Below are 16,345 nucleotides of genomic sequence, written 5' to 3'. Positions count from 1 at the left end.
GGTCTATTATGTTGATTATGAGTATTGAACACATACATGAAAAAGAATATATGAATTAACGAATAATAATTAATTTTAATGATTCAGATGTATGCGGCTTGTGATTGTAACATAACACATATTAATTAAATACAAAACGACAACAATGATAACACATACCCTTAACTATAAACAAATACATACACAAACACAACACTTCAACTGAGAATAATCTGTAATTAAAAGGTGTTATTAAGGGGAAGTAAATATGGTGTAGATTGATAATAATGAAATTCTGGGTTGATATGGATTATTGTGGCTTTCCTGGTTATTTTTATGTTGTTTAATTTTCAGGATATACGTAGGCACAGATTTATATTCAACCAAAAGTTCGTCAATTTAAACTTATCATCACTCAAAAGTTCATGTATGATAAACAGTTCAGTGTTCAAACTCTTCAACTTATTTAAAATTATCGTAGCTCAGTGTTATAAAAAAATCTAAGTGCAATAAATATCTTAGAATTTATTTATTATATAATGTTTTCACCTCGGCTGTAGCTCAGGGTTTGCAGGAGTTCTGCTCTAAGACCACTGAGTAGAATGAACTGTAAAGGACACTGAAATAAAAATATTAATTTATAATACTATTCCATCAGATGTTAAAAATGTACTTAATATGGGTAATTAACTTTGCAATAATCATCAGTCTCAACATTAACATTGCATAAAGGTCCGTACCAAGGACGCTACCAAGATCACAATGGCTACCTTTGGCTTATAGCATAAGCCTCAACTTAATTTGTTGGTAACTTATCTTTTTACCGTCTGATACTGCTGCAAACACTCACGTTCGTAGCTATCACCATACCAATTAATATTAAGTCACTGAATTTACTTAATCTTTTAAGATTATGCCAAAAATGCTAATTTAGATAAGGCCGGCGTCGGGATAGGCCCTGACGAAGAGACGCCTATTCTTACTTCTTTTTACATAACATAATTCACGGACGCATTTCCGCCCACGGCGGTATGCTATTTTAGAAGATAGCCTGCGGCTGTAAACAATGCAGCCAAGAACAGACAAAATAATGTGGGTGATTAACAATCACCTCAAAACAATATGTAAACACAATTAAATATAAAATACTTGTGGTGAGACAAAAATTACAATAAATAACAGAAGTGAAATTACAACAATGAGTTAAATATGGAATCAGGTTAGGTTTGATGATCGTATAGTCAGTTCAATGTTTATGAATGCTAAGCTGTAGCATGACAGTTCCGTAGTTTGAAGGTTCGACATATTACATTAGAAGGTTAAACAACAACATAGTATCATAACTAATAAAGAAATACATATATGATAATAAAACAATTAATAAATAGTCTTATGTTGCTGTACGCGGTACCATGTACCCGTACAACGAACTAAAATAAGTTCGCTATTGTAAATTGTTAAAAAGAGACGTAAGTAACTTAACCCTGCATTATCAAACAACAGGAAAATAAAACCAACAAGAAATTAACATACTTCTGAATTCACACGATCACAACATGATTAGGCCTACTTGTCGGTTACAGAGTGAGGTTATGAACAGTGTTACGGACGAACGATACGAGTGTTTACTTTGGCGGCAGAATTTTCTTGTGGCGTTTTCTCTCACTTATTTTATTTCTTGACATTTCGGTGTTAAATCACGGATTTTGAATATATCTTATATCATGTAACAAAGCTCCGAAAGAAGAAAACTAACCAAATTTGTGGCAAAATCGCGACCAAATTGCAGAAAAGGACAAAATTCGCGATTTCTCAAAAAAAAGGTCAAAAATCACGAAATATGTTTCGCGATCGCGAAAAGTTCATGTCTCTACCCATTAATGTTCACGATACCTTATCTTCTCCAAGATGTAGCAAAACACATCAGGTTGATTTACACAACTTATTTTACTGGAACTCATTTTTTTATCATCTTCGATATATCCTGCATGGCTACAACTCACAAACAGACCTCAAATTTAGTAGAAGCATTGAAATGAAGGATGGGATTCTAATCCTGGGGTATCCCTGCAACTAAGAGGCTTGAGTCAAGCAAGTGTTTTATTTATTTTTTCATACTTTTCTCAAAAAGGTAGAGCTTATAAAAAAAATTTCATATTTAGATACAGTGCCCCAAATACAGCTAAAATCAGTTCCAAAATCATAGGCACAAAAAAAAAAACTTTTTTTTTTTCTTGTTGGCCTGTGTGATAGACTACTGTCAAAAAGTGTGTTACAAAATTTTTATTAACAGAAATACGTAAGGGTAAAACACCTTTCATAAGTTAATCAAGAGAGTGTACAATGATTGTAAAGTGGCAGTGCTAGTTAAAGTGTCAAGTTACAGGCAGTTTAACGAGGTGTTGTCCTGGAAGCATACCTGGAGTAGAGGTTGGAGAGAATGGCAACCAGCTCGCCCACCCTGTCTTCGTCGGGGTTCGCGGGAACCAGCGACACCACCAGGTCGTTCCCCGTGCTGGAGTGGATCACGACCAGCTGATCCCGCCCGGGGCTGACACTCACTCCCGTCACCTGCAACGCCACGACTGGTGACACTGCCGCGCTTCCCGTGTCGTCTCAGCACCGTGTGCTTGCCGACACATCTGAGCTCGTCCGACTGCGGTCCCGAGTCAGTGCCCACTGCAGGGTTCCCACACTCTGCTGTGACCGTCATCTGAGTGATTCTTTCAGTACTAACCTCGGTAACTAGCAACTTAATGTGTTCTCGTCTTGTAAATATGAAACTCTGACACTATATTAACCTAGAATTCTTTAAAACAATGCTGAGCGTAATATACAGTAAAAGTCCGTTATAAAGTAAATTTATAACGGCGCCAAAAGTTTATGTTATAGCAAATTTTCGTTATAGCCAAAATTTTAAAAAAAATCTTATTTTTGTAGCATTTTTAAAATATATTATTTCCCACTTGTTTTTACTATGGAAATTCACAACAAAAGTAAAGGAAATATACATAAAACTAACTAAAATAACATTTTTAAGCTATATCAGCACTTGCCGACTGCGAAATGAGACCGCGTGGCCGTGATAAGGCCGTCACGCACATCGTGGTTAAGCGCACAGCTGTTTGTTTACATGGAGACGGGCGGGCGGAGTCATCCAAGGTGATGCCGGCCGCTTCCTGTCGCTTTGACCGCAGTTGGTTTGCTGGAGACATGTGCGCTAAGCTGATGATATCGGGTGCATATTTGCGGAGTTTTGAATGCTTACTAACAATATGTAAACTCAAAGATGTAGTGAAATATTACTCACATTGACACCTATGAAAAATGTCAAACACAAAAATTTTTTTTTAAAAATCTCTAATTACGTTGGACAACCATACAAATTATATAAAATAATTTTTCTGACAGTTGGTCAGTAACACAAAAATAATCACTCGTACAGACCCTTGGAAAATAACAAAAAATTAAAAATAACTTTTTTAAAAAAAATCAATTTTCTTTGCCTTGATTTCACTAGACTTGCGGACAAAATAAATGACTGGACCTCTTGGAAGTTCATAAAATCTTTCATTGAAGCATTTGTATGCGTATAAAAACAACTGATTGTATCAAGTGCCTCCATCATTGCCGTTTTTGACGGAACAGATACGTCACTTGGTTCGTCGTCATTATTTTCATCATGTTCAGATGCCGCTTTGTTTTGATTAGAAGAGACGAGCTCGAAAAGTTCTGTGTTCGTCAACTCCCCGTAACTACACCCATAGAATAAAGACTACACCGTACGCAACGCTTACGATGCAAGTGTGAGATGAGTTATGCTAATTTATGGGCTACAGTCGGCGTGATTCTAATTAAGTAATGCTCGCAGCGGGGCCCTGTCGCAGTGGGTTAACGACACTTGCTTTCGTCGACGCAAGGCAAGCTATGCTCGCTGTGGGGCCCCACCTTGTGAGGTGTTGCCAAGACGGCCACATCATGCGCGCTGTTTCATTTGCTGGACGCGTGGAATTGTGCGAAGCTGTTTCTCATTTATTAAGGAAATTGTAGATGTTTTCTCATTGTTTTAGAGCAAAATTACAGGTGTGTAATCTATCGCTATAGCGAAAATGAGCCCACGCTGCATTAGTTATTTCCTAAATTTTTATCCTACGCAGCATATGCAAAACTGATGGTGCCGATGACAATTATCTTTATAGCGGACTTTACGTTATAGACCGTATTCGCTACAACGGACTTTCACTGTATATACAAAAATTGTATTGTCAGCATTTCTTGATGCTAATCACAAGCAGTTTCTGCACCTGCTCCCAGAATTTGCTGCTGGAACAGATATGCAGACCATTAAATAATTTGATTTTCAGAGAGAAAGATTAAACTATATAATGAAACTGCTCCGATAAAAACGAAAAATACTTGAAAAAAAAACTAAACACTTTCCTTCGACTTGATTTTTGCCAAGTTATTTTATTAAAATACTGCCCATCATGTTAAAATTCACTTAACAGTTAATTCTATAAAGTTTCATTTGGCTTTGTGAACTTTGGTTTGTCCCATTCGCCACAGATAGCAGCACCTTGGTCACACATTTCTGTTCCATGTGACTTCAGTTCCATTTACAAAATTAGTCCTACCAAATACTGTATACCGAGAGTTAAGATGTTACACATAAAGAAGTAGATTTTAAATAAATACAATACAATGCAAATTTTTTATAAACATGTATGTAGTACCTCTTCAATAGGGGATCCTTTTCGCATAGCTTTGAACTTGACGGAATCCAGCTTGTAAATGGCCTTTTCTGTGACTAGAAGCACACGGTTCGCTGACTTGTTGAACCTGTTAGTTTTGCAAATGTACGATGAGAACAATACCTGAAAAGAAAACAAATTACTGAATTTACAATGAAATTAAACATACAAAAATATGGTAATGTTTTACAGACACATGAACATTAAATCAAAATGGTTATAGATTAGTTACTTATACTTATTCCTACATTAAACTCTACAGTTGGGACTTCTAGTATTGGAACGATTCCAATGGAATCTAATTCAGAATACAATGGTTTTGGAATCAAAGTGGATAAATTCTTCCCTATAGTAAAATCTCAAAATGGTTAGTTTTGTGTTATTTTACGACACTTATCAAAACAGATTCTTCAATACTACATTCAATTTAGATTTTCCCCCAATTAATTGCAATTTTTCTAATTGGGCATTTCACTAATTAGTTAGGCTAGTGGGTGTTTTTAATATGAGTCTTATTCTATTTATTTTGTATTGATCATCTATAAAAGAACATTTTCAAATAATTGGAATAATTTTCAGTACCAATATTTTTTTGTTCATAAATGTTTACTGAAGGAAAGCTGTCATTATCGCACTAATTTAAATAAAGTTTATTTATAGCGTTAATGACCAAATTATTACACATGACATTTTCATACTTCACAGCGAAAGTTTTTGTAATTATGAATGTCTTTATAACAACATATTTTACTACAAGTGCAGGGGTGAAATTGGGGGGAGCTAAAATGGCAGATAAATGTTAACATAACGACAGCATTGAGAATTTTCCTCATAATACCTGTCTTGGTCACCTCAAATAAAGGAGTTTTAGCAAATTAAAGATCATAAAAAATTACCCCAGAAACTTAACAGGACAACATCGACTAACCACCATGAGCATCATATCAATAGGGCGCAAGTAGGTTTCAAAGCTGACTTTTGAGGACATTATAAAAAGGTCTGCAGAAAAAAAAAAAAAAAGGTCAGTTAATTTTTTGTCCAAGATGTCTGTGTTTAAATTAATTTTTCTCACACTTTCTCAATAGAGATTAAAAGATTGTGTAAAATCTAAGGATAATACTCAAGATAACAACTTGGGTAAAACCTGCTATTCCTAATATTAGCACTATTTATCATATTTTTCATAATTGAATACCTTGTTCTGTCTGTTGATTCAGCACACACACATATTCCAACATCATTTGATAAACATTTTCATTTCATTTGCATCATTTATGATAAGCGTGAAAGAATATACCAAACATGCTATCCTAAAATTATTTTTCAATTAAATATCTTAGAATTGATTTAGTATTTTATCTAATACTAAAAATTAACTGACTGCAAATACATCTATTTATTTACAATCAAATTGGTGTCAATATAAGGTGCTCCCAGGAAGAGCTTTGGTTTGGAAAAATGCGGTGGGGGTGTGTGGGGGCTAGATGAGTTCTCGCCCTGGGTGAAAACTAGTCTAGTTAAGTGCCATAACAATACAAAAAATTACATTATATTTCTAGGAAGGTTCCACCCGGTAACAATCTAGACCTCAGGCTAACTGACTGGTCAAGACTGTACATATGTAATAACACTCAACAAATTTATTTTAGTGCTGAATAAATATATTCCAAATAAAAAAAAAGTTACTTTAAATAATTTATGATGGTAAAGTCTCTCCAAAACAAGTACTGATTTTAACTGTTTTAAACTGTTTTAATTATCCTTGTTTAAGAATTCACATACCACAATGGCGTCATCTTCCGATCAAAGCATTGTTCCAGATTATCCACCAAAACGTTACCAACAAATTTTGCTGCTTCTAATACAATATCATCAATATTAAAATCCAGTGGTTACACACGAACTCACGGTACATACCAAGGACTCACATGACTAATGGAAAACCCAACTTCCTCCACCCACAAAGGAAGATGGTTACGTGTTCCCCACAACCAATCAAACACAAGTTTGAAACAAACTTTAAAAAAATCAGCCAATCAAGGCACAAGTTACAATACATGAAAAAACTCTGCACATATATATATAATCAGGGACTTTCCCTTTTCTGTCACTTTCTAATTCTGTTGCTACATTTGTCCTCGAGTTCCCACGCTCGGTGAGGAACTACAGTTTCTGTCTCTTTTGCAGTTAACATCACATTGTATCATTATGTTTTTGGACAAAGGATAATACAAGTAAAATAAGTAAAGAAAAATACATGATTATACCTGAAAACTTAACCAACCATAAAAGTAGGTAATAAAAATAACAACTTTCAGCACAAGTTAAACCATCAGAAAAAGTTAAAAACACTGAAAAATGTCAAATATGATCAAAAAAAGCACATTGCTAACCTATAATTATCTTTGAAAAATTATTTAGATGTTACTTACAGTGAACCAGAAATACTACCCAAGTTAGCAAATATGATCAGAAAAGTAATAAAATTATTTATGTCAATGTTTTATATGTTGAGAGGGTAAGGGCCTGCATTGCTACAACCCCAATTTGTAATTTATATTAAATTGCCAAAATGAAATTTTTGTCATGGTATAAAAGTACATAAATATGAATTATGTTGTTATGTTACTTAATTTTTTTGTTGAATATATTTTAAAATAAATTACAATGATTTGAGTTTTATTGCTCAGCTTAAACAACACCACAAACAAGTTAATTTCTTATTGGGTTCTCAGGTAACCTACGCTTTCTACTATTATTATTTGTAACTGTAAAAGAAAAAACATAAAAAAAATTGTGGGCTCTAAAGAACTATCTGGGATAGTAGTAGGTCATGAAAATTATACAGAATTTTAAAATTGACTTTTTATTTAATGAACCACAATTAACTGAAGTGAAACGTCAAATAAAACCTGCTAGAAATTAACGTTTTGTGACTTCCGCAATGTTACTATTTCGGGACTTTTTTGTGTAATTCATTTTCACTCATTACTATTTCATGAACCCAAACTTTCACGACCTGCAAACACCGTGGCCAACTGCACAATCGTGGTCCCTGGGAATCACAACTTAAACGCGGCAACATACCGTTTTGAAGTCGTCGGCGTTCCGCAGGTTGTTGACGCTGGCGGTGAAAGAAGCGCTGAGGGAGTTCTCATCGGGGCAGGCCAGGTAGTTGCCCAGCCACTTCCTGCCCTGGCCCCACGACGCTCGCTTCCCCCCCAGGGCCGACACCGCGATGATCTGCACAGTGCGTACACTCACATGCCGTGAGGCTACACTACGCACTAGTGATGAGTGATGTGGATAAGAATCAATACCGGTCCAACTACAGATACATTTCTTTAAGAGCCAGACACCAGATACAAAACTGATTCAATATTTTTTTGTAAATAATCACAGCACAAGTCCCCTGAAACACAATATTTTTTATGTAATCAGTCAGTGGCTTAATAGAATATTATTTATTATAAGTAGGGATGGGCCGGTCGAATCCTCGAATCCCACCGAACCTCTAGTATTCGAAAGATTCGAAATTAGAGGGAAAAGATTCGGGATTCGAGAAAAAATATTGATGTAAATGTAGTACTTTAAAAACTTAAATGCTTACAATTTACTTGGCCTGTTTACGTTTTCCTTGGAACACATCCTATTGAGGTACAGTAGAACCTCGTTAATACGTGATGGTCAGGACCGAGATAATCACGGATTACCGAATTTCACGGACTAGCGATTAAAAGCCCGGAAGGTCTTGTCAAGCTTCTCAGACACCGGCGTGCAGCTGGTTTAAGGTCGTTCACGGTAAGGGCCGACCGTCTTCGAATTAGTGTCTCGGCTTAAAAAAATACAGCACTGCCTAGCCATTAGTTCACGGTCATTTACAACAGACGAAGAGAGAAAGATAAGATCGTGCTGACCTTGCACCCTCCCCCCTCGCCCACTTCGTACAGCCGAATGCCAGCCAGACACGTCACTCGCCAGGCGCCTGCCGTGCGTTGGCGGGTGGAAACAAACAAAGGGAGACGGGAAGCAGAAGTCAGGACATCCCCCTCAAGTTTAAAGAGTGACAAATGTGACAGCTGAAAGGGGGGCGACACAAAGGGTCGGTACAAACAGCGTTGCAGAGTTTGGCGGCCCACACAGGGCTTGTAGTGTTTGCCGGCCGCCTGCCCGCATGACGTTAATTAATTTTAAGCGCTGACAATTTTTACTTCTTTTTTTTCTTCTCTTTTAAATCGTCCCGGATTATCTGATTCCCGAATTAGCGCATCACGGATTAACGAGGTTCTACTGTATTGTACTTTTAATTCGTTATTATATAAAAAAAATTATGAAGCATGTACTGATTTGGGAAACTTACTTTATATTCATGAACATGGATGCATTGTCGCTACATTGGCATTAAATAAGGCATAAATCACGTATGTATTCTCAGAATATGCTAAAAAATAAAATAAAGCACATTTAGGATCTAGACTAAATATGTAAATATGAATTTTTTTTTTTAAATAACTTTAACGAGAAATCTGTTACTTAGTAATACAACAATAATGCCGACTTTCATCACAAGTTACGGTCGCACATGTAGTAATAACAATGAAATAATGAATGACAAAAATTAATACATTATACAATTATTATTTTAATCGCAATTCAATTTTAAATATTCTGATACACATTCTATGCATGAATTTTTTTAGGACCAAGTTTGGTTTGTGTAGACTATCAATGTTAAAATATGTATTATCTGAGAATTCCATGATAGCCAACCAATGAATTTGTTAGCCAATCATTTTGAGCAACATAAAAAATAACTAATATTAATATAAAAAAAATAATGGGTAAACTAGAGAAAACACCCCGTCACTTTTAACTTCGGGCATATTAATCACTATGCTTTAGTGAGGCTTAATTTTAAAAGATGCACAACAATATTTGTTATCTTTAAAAGATTTGTGCAATGGGAGTGCATGACTTGATGTAAGTTTTTGGACGTACGCCATTGCTAAGAACTTTTTCTGTTGAAGAAAAACTAATAAATAAAATAAATAAATAAAAATACCCAAAAAAGACAAAAAAACACACAAAATTAAGCAAACAATTGCTGTTGTCAACAAGGATATGAACACCACAAAACATTCCGAAACAGGAATATGGTCAACAAACAAAGAAAAATGTACTAAGAGAACAAAAAAAAACCCACAAATGATGACAACACAAAAATATTGAACCCAAAATAATTCAGCACAACAGTTGAAACGAGACAAAAACACGACATAACGAAAAGACAAACAAATACAATAGTTTTACCAAAACAGAAACAAGCGACGTTTCGGGAACTGCTATCTGCTCCCGTCCTCAGGCAGAGACGCACATGGTACGGAAACACAGGTGCGACTCAGAGCAATTGTTTGCTTAATTTTGTGTGTTTTTTTGTCTTTTTTGGGTATTTTTATTTATTTATTTTATTTATTAGTTTTTCTTCAACAGAAAAAGTTCTTAGCAATGGCGTACGTCCAAAAACTTACATCAAGTAACAACAATATTTCTTATGGCCTAAAACCATTGAAGCCAAGATGGCGCCTTTCAGTTTCCATTACATATTTCAGGAAAGTGTTTACCTTCATTTGGGACTTTAAACAAATGTCAAGTTGGTAACTACAAAATATTGTTCCGTCGGATGTTGAATTTCGTTTTCCGATTTCCGTGGATACATGAATCACTGTACTCACAGATAATGCCTGAATGCCTTAAATCCACCAAGTCGGATTCTACAGCAATTGATGAAGTGACCAGATTCTTACGTGATCCTACAGTTAACCCAGAAATAAACATCCTCGAATACTGGAAAACTCAGTCTGCGTGTTCACCCAGGCTACATAAACTGTCCAAAAAATATTTGTGTTCACCACCTGCGACAGTGTTCTCTGAACGTTTGCTCAGCACTGCAGGAAACATATGTGACCAAAAACGGAATCGTCTTGATCCAGACCGTGTCAAAATCCTTGTTTTTTTAAATAAAAATTTAAGGGGTTAAATAATTCTGCATAATGTTTAATTTTTTCTCTTAACTTATAAATTATTTTATAATTAACCCTTGAGAACTGGATTCGGATTCGAGGGGTGGATTCGAGGTACTGTTTGGGATTCGGATTCGAACCATAACTAATTATAAGGATTTTTAGTAGATGACAAAAAAATGTATTTTACTACATAAAATTTAGGCATAGCACAATACACATTATGCCTTTGACTAATTAACTAACACAGCATTCAAGTATAGCCTTAAATTACAGAAAAATTGATGTAAAGAATGCCTATGGAACTATAAAAAGTTAAGTAAGAAATATGAGTGACACTGACTGGTTGAAATTATTGAACTTTTTTCATGGGTATCAGTTTTTGTAACTATTGGTTGGCTACGATTATATCGGAACTCTAGAACATTGGGAATACCGGCTGATGCAGATACTGAAATTGATCACATCGGTACATCGCCAGTACGCACTAAATTTCGATTCTCGATTCCGAGTCATTCCAGTTTTAGATTCCTGGTAATTCTGGTCACATAATTAAAACTACTTAAGAATTGAATGCATTATGTAATGATAATAACATGCATAAAGGATAATTATAAACTCAGGATTAAATGTTCAGGTTTTTTTTTCAACTACCAGTGAAGAAGCATCTTCACATAAAGTTTATTTGCTAGTACTAGGCTGTGCACAAAAATGTTCAACATTTAGACAGGGTTCTTTAACAGGCGATGCCGATAACATAACATCTTTGTTCAAAATGGGTTCAAAGGTAGCACTACTTTTTTTCTGTGGTACCTTTTGACTTGGTTGGTGAGTGCTGTAAACAAAAGTTTACTCTGTTTTTCTGGTAGTAATGTGTGCCGGGATTTCAAATGCTTCATTAAATTGGTTATAAATTGACCACCCCGTGAAATTTGCGCACTACATTGATTACAAATTGCATATTTGTCATTTTCACTATTGCGAAAATGTTGCCAAACTTTAAACATGTTGATACAATATCAGACCATTCGCCACGTAATTTGAAACGACAGTTGGCGAACATTAATTTTACTAACAAACTAGCAATACACTTGAAATAGTTTTAGCAAAACAATATTTGTGCCAAATAAATAGCATAATATTATGCGAAACAATTCACAGTAACCTCAATAGCACGACGGTGAATTACTGTTTTCCTTTGCAAGTAATAAACACGAGCCTCTGTTGGCGGTATGGCCAGAGAATTCTTTAAAATCGATTGCTGCTATCATTATACAATTTGTCCCGTACGTAACGAATAGATACGTTTCGACTTGACTGTTTTATGGGCACCATAGGTTTTGTGTAGGCCATCATCCTTGAATGAATCACAACTAAAATGGTTACGACACGTGATGTGATCTCGTTTCATAACCGTCACTTTCTTCACAAAAAACAATGTACTTTTCTTAACTGTAAATAAAAATTAATCTTTTTACAATTTATTTACTTCCAATACATGAGTGAGGAATAAAGTTCTTCGATCGTGGAGTTCTAATTAGAGGTTAAACATGCCCGGTAACATTGTTTTAATTTTTTATTTTTATTTGTATAAAATTAATATTTAATAATAATGAGCATTATTAGGAATTTTATGTGCATACGGCAGGTAAGATATATTAAAATATGTAAGAAAAGCTCAGACGAAAATATATTACTACTGTATTTATTTGCTTAATTAACTTAACCAATACCTAACCTACCTTGCCCTATTTTAGTACCCGATACTGAGTACCCAAATTTTTTAATAATCGGTGGTATCGAGGAATCGGAGAATCGAATCGACCCATCCCTACACTAATCAGAATACTTTCTGCATCGTGAAGTACAGATTTTAAGATGACCCGGTGAGGCATGTATGATACGAGTATTTGGTACAGCAGAATAAGCACAGAGTGAACCGACCTTGAGCCTGAGCTGCGGCCACTCCTCCCGTGGCACGGAGCGGAGGATCATGGACGCCCGCCAGTGGTTGAAGATCCTCTCGATCAGTGGGACGGCGGGCCTCACTGCCAGCGGTGGCGGCGGCCACTTCAGGTTCTTCCCGTAGTCTGGCATGTTCCTGGCATTCCTGGAACACCACAGCGATCATGCAAGTAAACTATATGTTCGTTGTTTGTGTTTTGATTTGGGTGTTGAGGCGCCCGCCTAGTCATGAGTGTATTTGTGTTAAGTGAGGTGGGATGATTTGCGACACTGGCTCGGTTTCTGGCACGGTATCGCCTCTAAGCACAAGGCTATGAGATTTGAGCGGTAACCATGGTGTGTTAGACTGAGCCTGAAACGCTCTTCGTAATCATACACCTATGATTGTACGGTTTGTAAATGGCACTTCTACACCCGGAACTCTACGCGCCGTTTGGCCAGGCGTACACCTTAAAGTCAGTCTTCCTGAAAGTAACTAATTAAGTAATTATGTTAATCTCTCGACAGTTTTAAGCAAGCTCTAAGGGCAACACCGACATGTACAGCATGTGCTCAGCCGCCTCTGTGTGCATGTCTTCTTGTCATGCATAGGACTATGAGATTTGAGTGGCAACCATAACATGTGCCGGAGGAATGAAGATGAAGGTGTAATGCAAGTCCCTCGAGTGCTATCAAGAATCTCTACCTGGTGTTTCATACCTAAAAATTACTCTGGAAACATGTGTTTTACCCATTTCCACAATCCAAAAAATAAATGTTTTAAAACAAAATAGGGCAATAGAACTACTTATCCACCATCAGCGTATTTTTAAATGCTGTTTGTAAACAGACCCCACTCAGATACCTCAACTAGTTTTTAAATTGCGTGGTTTCTTCCGAGGCTCCGCACACCTTGTGTGTGATAAGGTAGACAAGGCCCTTAACAGAGAAGTGCAAGTGCTCAGGCAGTGAACACTTTAAACATTTCATAATATTCATGCTGCAGTGCACAGGACATGAATTTGAGCTTTTTTTTATGACTAAAAGTAGTGATATTTAGATAAAGGTGGTGTTATTTTCACCAATAATTTTGATCATTTACATCAAAATATTAACATAAACACTGAAAAATTTTTCTTTTTAAAATGCATAAACAATACCACATAACACTTTAAAACCTATAAACAGCATCAAATTGTTTTATAATGAATTATAAAAGCATATGAGTTTTTACAATCTTGATTAAAAAGTCAAAGTTATATTCCCTGCAAATTACAAAATTTGTGTGCATCCTCTACACATTATGTCAAGCATTTGTTTACAATAACAATTAAGATGATCATGGATGATGAATGAGTGTTTCAAGTACATTTACTGATGTATCCCACATCACATTTCCATAACCGTGCAGTTAATTTGGAACTTTGTGAACGACTTTGATGTCAATAGGGTCATTACAGACAACAAAATGGAGAGAAATTAGAGTATCCCAGAAAAAAAAACATACAGGATCACTAAAACAACCCAGGTCTCCTTGGTGGGAGGCAAATGATTGCCCCCTAAACTACTGTAGAACCTTGAGAATGGAAACCAGAAATGTATTTTTAGGTATATACTGGTTGATGCAACCACACTTTGCCTCTCCTCGTGGAGAGGAGAAGAATGGAACAGAGTGAAGGACGAGGAATGGCAGAGTGACAGGGGAATGTTGCAGGCTGATGATGGTGACTGACGATGACCGTCACGGAGGAGGCCTCACCTGAAGGTGACCTGAAGCTGGTTGATGTACTTCCTGATCTTGCACTGGCGGTAGAACTTCATGATCTTGAGGGCAGCCTTCATCTTCCTGTAGCGTATCCTGCACATAGTGCCTCGCCACAGCTTCTGCAGCAGGATGACGATCCCCGGGATCATCTTGCTGCGGGCCTGCACGGCACACAAACCAGTGTCGGCGCTGCGAGGTGAGACAACTTCACACTTTACAATCCGTACTTTGATAGTGTCTACTCTTTTTAAATACACGTTATCTTAGTATGTTTTTGTAATAATTTGCGTTACTCTGGTTTGTGTGTGTACATGTGTTATTTTGTTGTCTTGGTTATGATTCTCTTGTAGTCTTTTAAGTTTTGTCCCTTAGCAGGTGGTGTCTACCTGTATGTTGATGTAGTGACCACCGTATAAGCAGTGTCTGCCTCAAGTTTAGCCTTGTTATTTAGTGTTATGCAAAGCTGGGTGCACAATTGAAAAAGTAACTTTGGGTCGTGTGCACAAGATTTAATTGCCATGTTTTCCGACCTACTGATTCACAATAGCGCATAGGATGGTCGTGTGCACGGAAGATACGTTGGGCGCATGGAAGGGAAATGAATATATTATATTTAAATTATGGATGCATGATGCAACAGCCATGAAAGAAGAGTATGACGCTGTTTTAGTCCGTTTATAATTATCAATAATAATGTGGCAAGAAATTGTCGCGATATTACAATGCTCAGGTGCATTTAATTCCTGCTTTAGAAAATAGTTATTGCTATTACTTATAAAAAGTCACTAGCAAATAATGAAAACAAAAAATAAAAGTGTTTCATGGTTAGAATGGTAGAATAAAAATTTTACATAACCCAAGTTCATTTATATAGCCTATTGAAAAACTGCTTTCTCAAATTGCTGGTCAGATGTCGTGGGATAATCATTTGGTAATTAAAATAGTCATTTACTAACACTACCAACATATCTCGGATACATTGCAAAATTTCATTGGCTGAAATTAACAGCAAGATATAAATTGTGAACTGATTTTGCACAGAACGTGTGCATAGACATGTGCTTGGCCTGCTATGCACTCGCTTATGTTTTTTAAATGGGAACCCAGTTTAACTATTGGTAGGCATGTTCATTAAAAATTTATATAAATATCTGTGAGGTGATGTAAAATAATGGCTGTTTAATCCAGCATGTTTGAAACCACGGCCATACAGGATTAGTGATTCTGGTAGAGAATCGAATATCAATACTATTTTAACCCAAATATTAAATAAAGTTTAATACATACTATAAAATTATATTTAAAATTAAGATTAAATAAGTACGGCTGTTATTGGCGATGCTATATGAATAAATAATTGAAACTTTTTTTTAGTATGTTCTACACAGTCATTATGTTTTCTCTAAATCTAAAATCAAAGCAAGTTTTGAAAATAGTGCATTAGCATTTTATAACTATGCACTTAAAAACTTAAATCACCTGACTTAAACCCCACTGAAAATTTGTGGGACATGTAGGAACAACAGGTAAAACACTACATCAGCATCCTGCAATCTGGTGGAACTGTGCGATCAAATCCTCAGCGAGTGGTTTACCTGGCTGCGATGTTCCTGCACAACCTTGAGGACTCACTTCCTAACCGAATACAGGCGGTTATCAAGTCCAGAGGCGGAGACGCACAGTATTAAATGACGCTTGTAAGGATTTTTGCCAAACGGAAGCCACAGGCAATTGCAAACCAGTTGGCTCTGGAGCCTGCACAGTGGTTGTAAGGTCTAGAGTGCTGGTTTAGTTTGTCATCTCTCTAGTTATATGCATTGAGAAACTAAACTATCACTATGTAACACACGCTATGTACTCACTATGGAACACAACAACGTAACATT

The 16,345-nt window shown here is 36.2% G+C and overlaps 1 protein-coding gene across 1 annotated transcript in view; it reads right to left on the bottom strand.

Moving 5' to 3' along the window:
* LOC134538744 (unconventional myosin ID) overlaps positions 1-16,345 on the bottom strand; it is a 107,939-nt gene that overhangs the window by 13,034 nt on the left and 78,560 nt on the right. The window contains exons 13-17 of the mRNA XM_063380215.1: positions 14,454-14,620; positions 12,695-12,860; positions 7,818-7,973; positions 4,713-4,853; positions 2,399-2,550 (exon numbers count right to left, since the gene is read on the bottom strand). Coding sequence (XP_063236285.1) covers positions 2,399-2,550; positions 4,713-4,853; positions 7,818-7,973; positions 12,695-12,860; positions 14,454-14,620 — 782 coding nt within the window. The remainder of the gene's footprint in view (positions 1-2,398; positions 2,551-4,712; positions 4,854-7,817; positions 7,974-12,694; positions 12,861-14,453; positions 14,621-16,345) is intronic.

This window comes from Bacillus rossius, chromosome 14 (assembly GCF_032445375.1).
Source record: "Bacillus rossius redtenbacheri isolate Brsri chromosome 14, Brsri_v3, whole genome shotgun sequence".
Taxonomy (NCBI): Eukaryota; Metazoa; Arthropoda; class Insecta; order Phasmatodea; family Bacillidae; genus Bacillus; species Bacillus rossius.
This window is presented reverse-complemented; position numbering and strand designations above follow the sequence as displayed.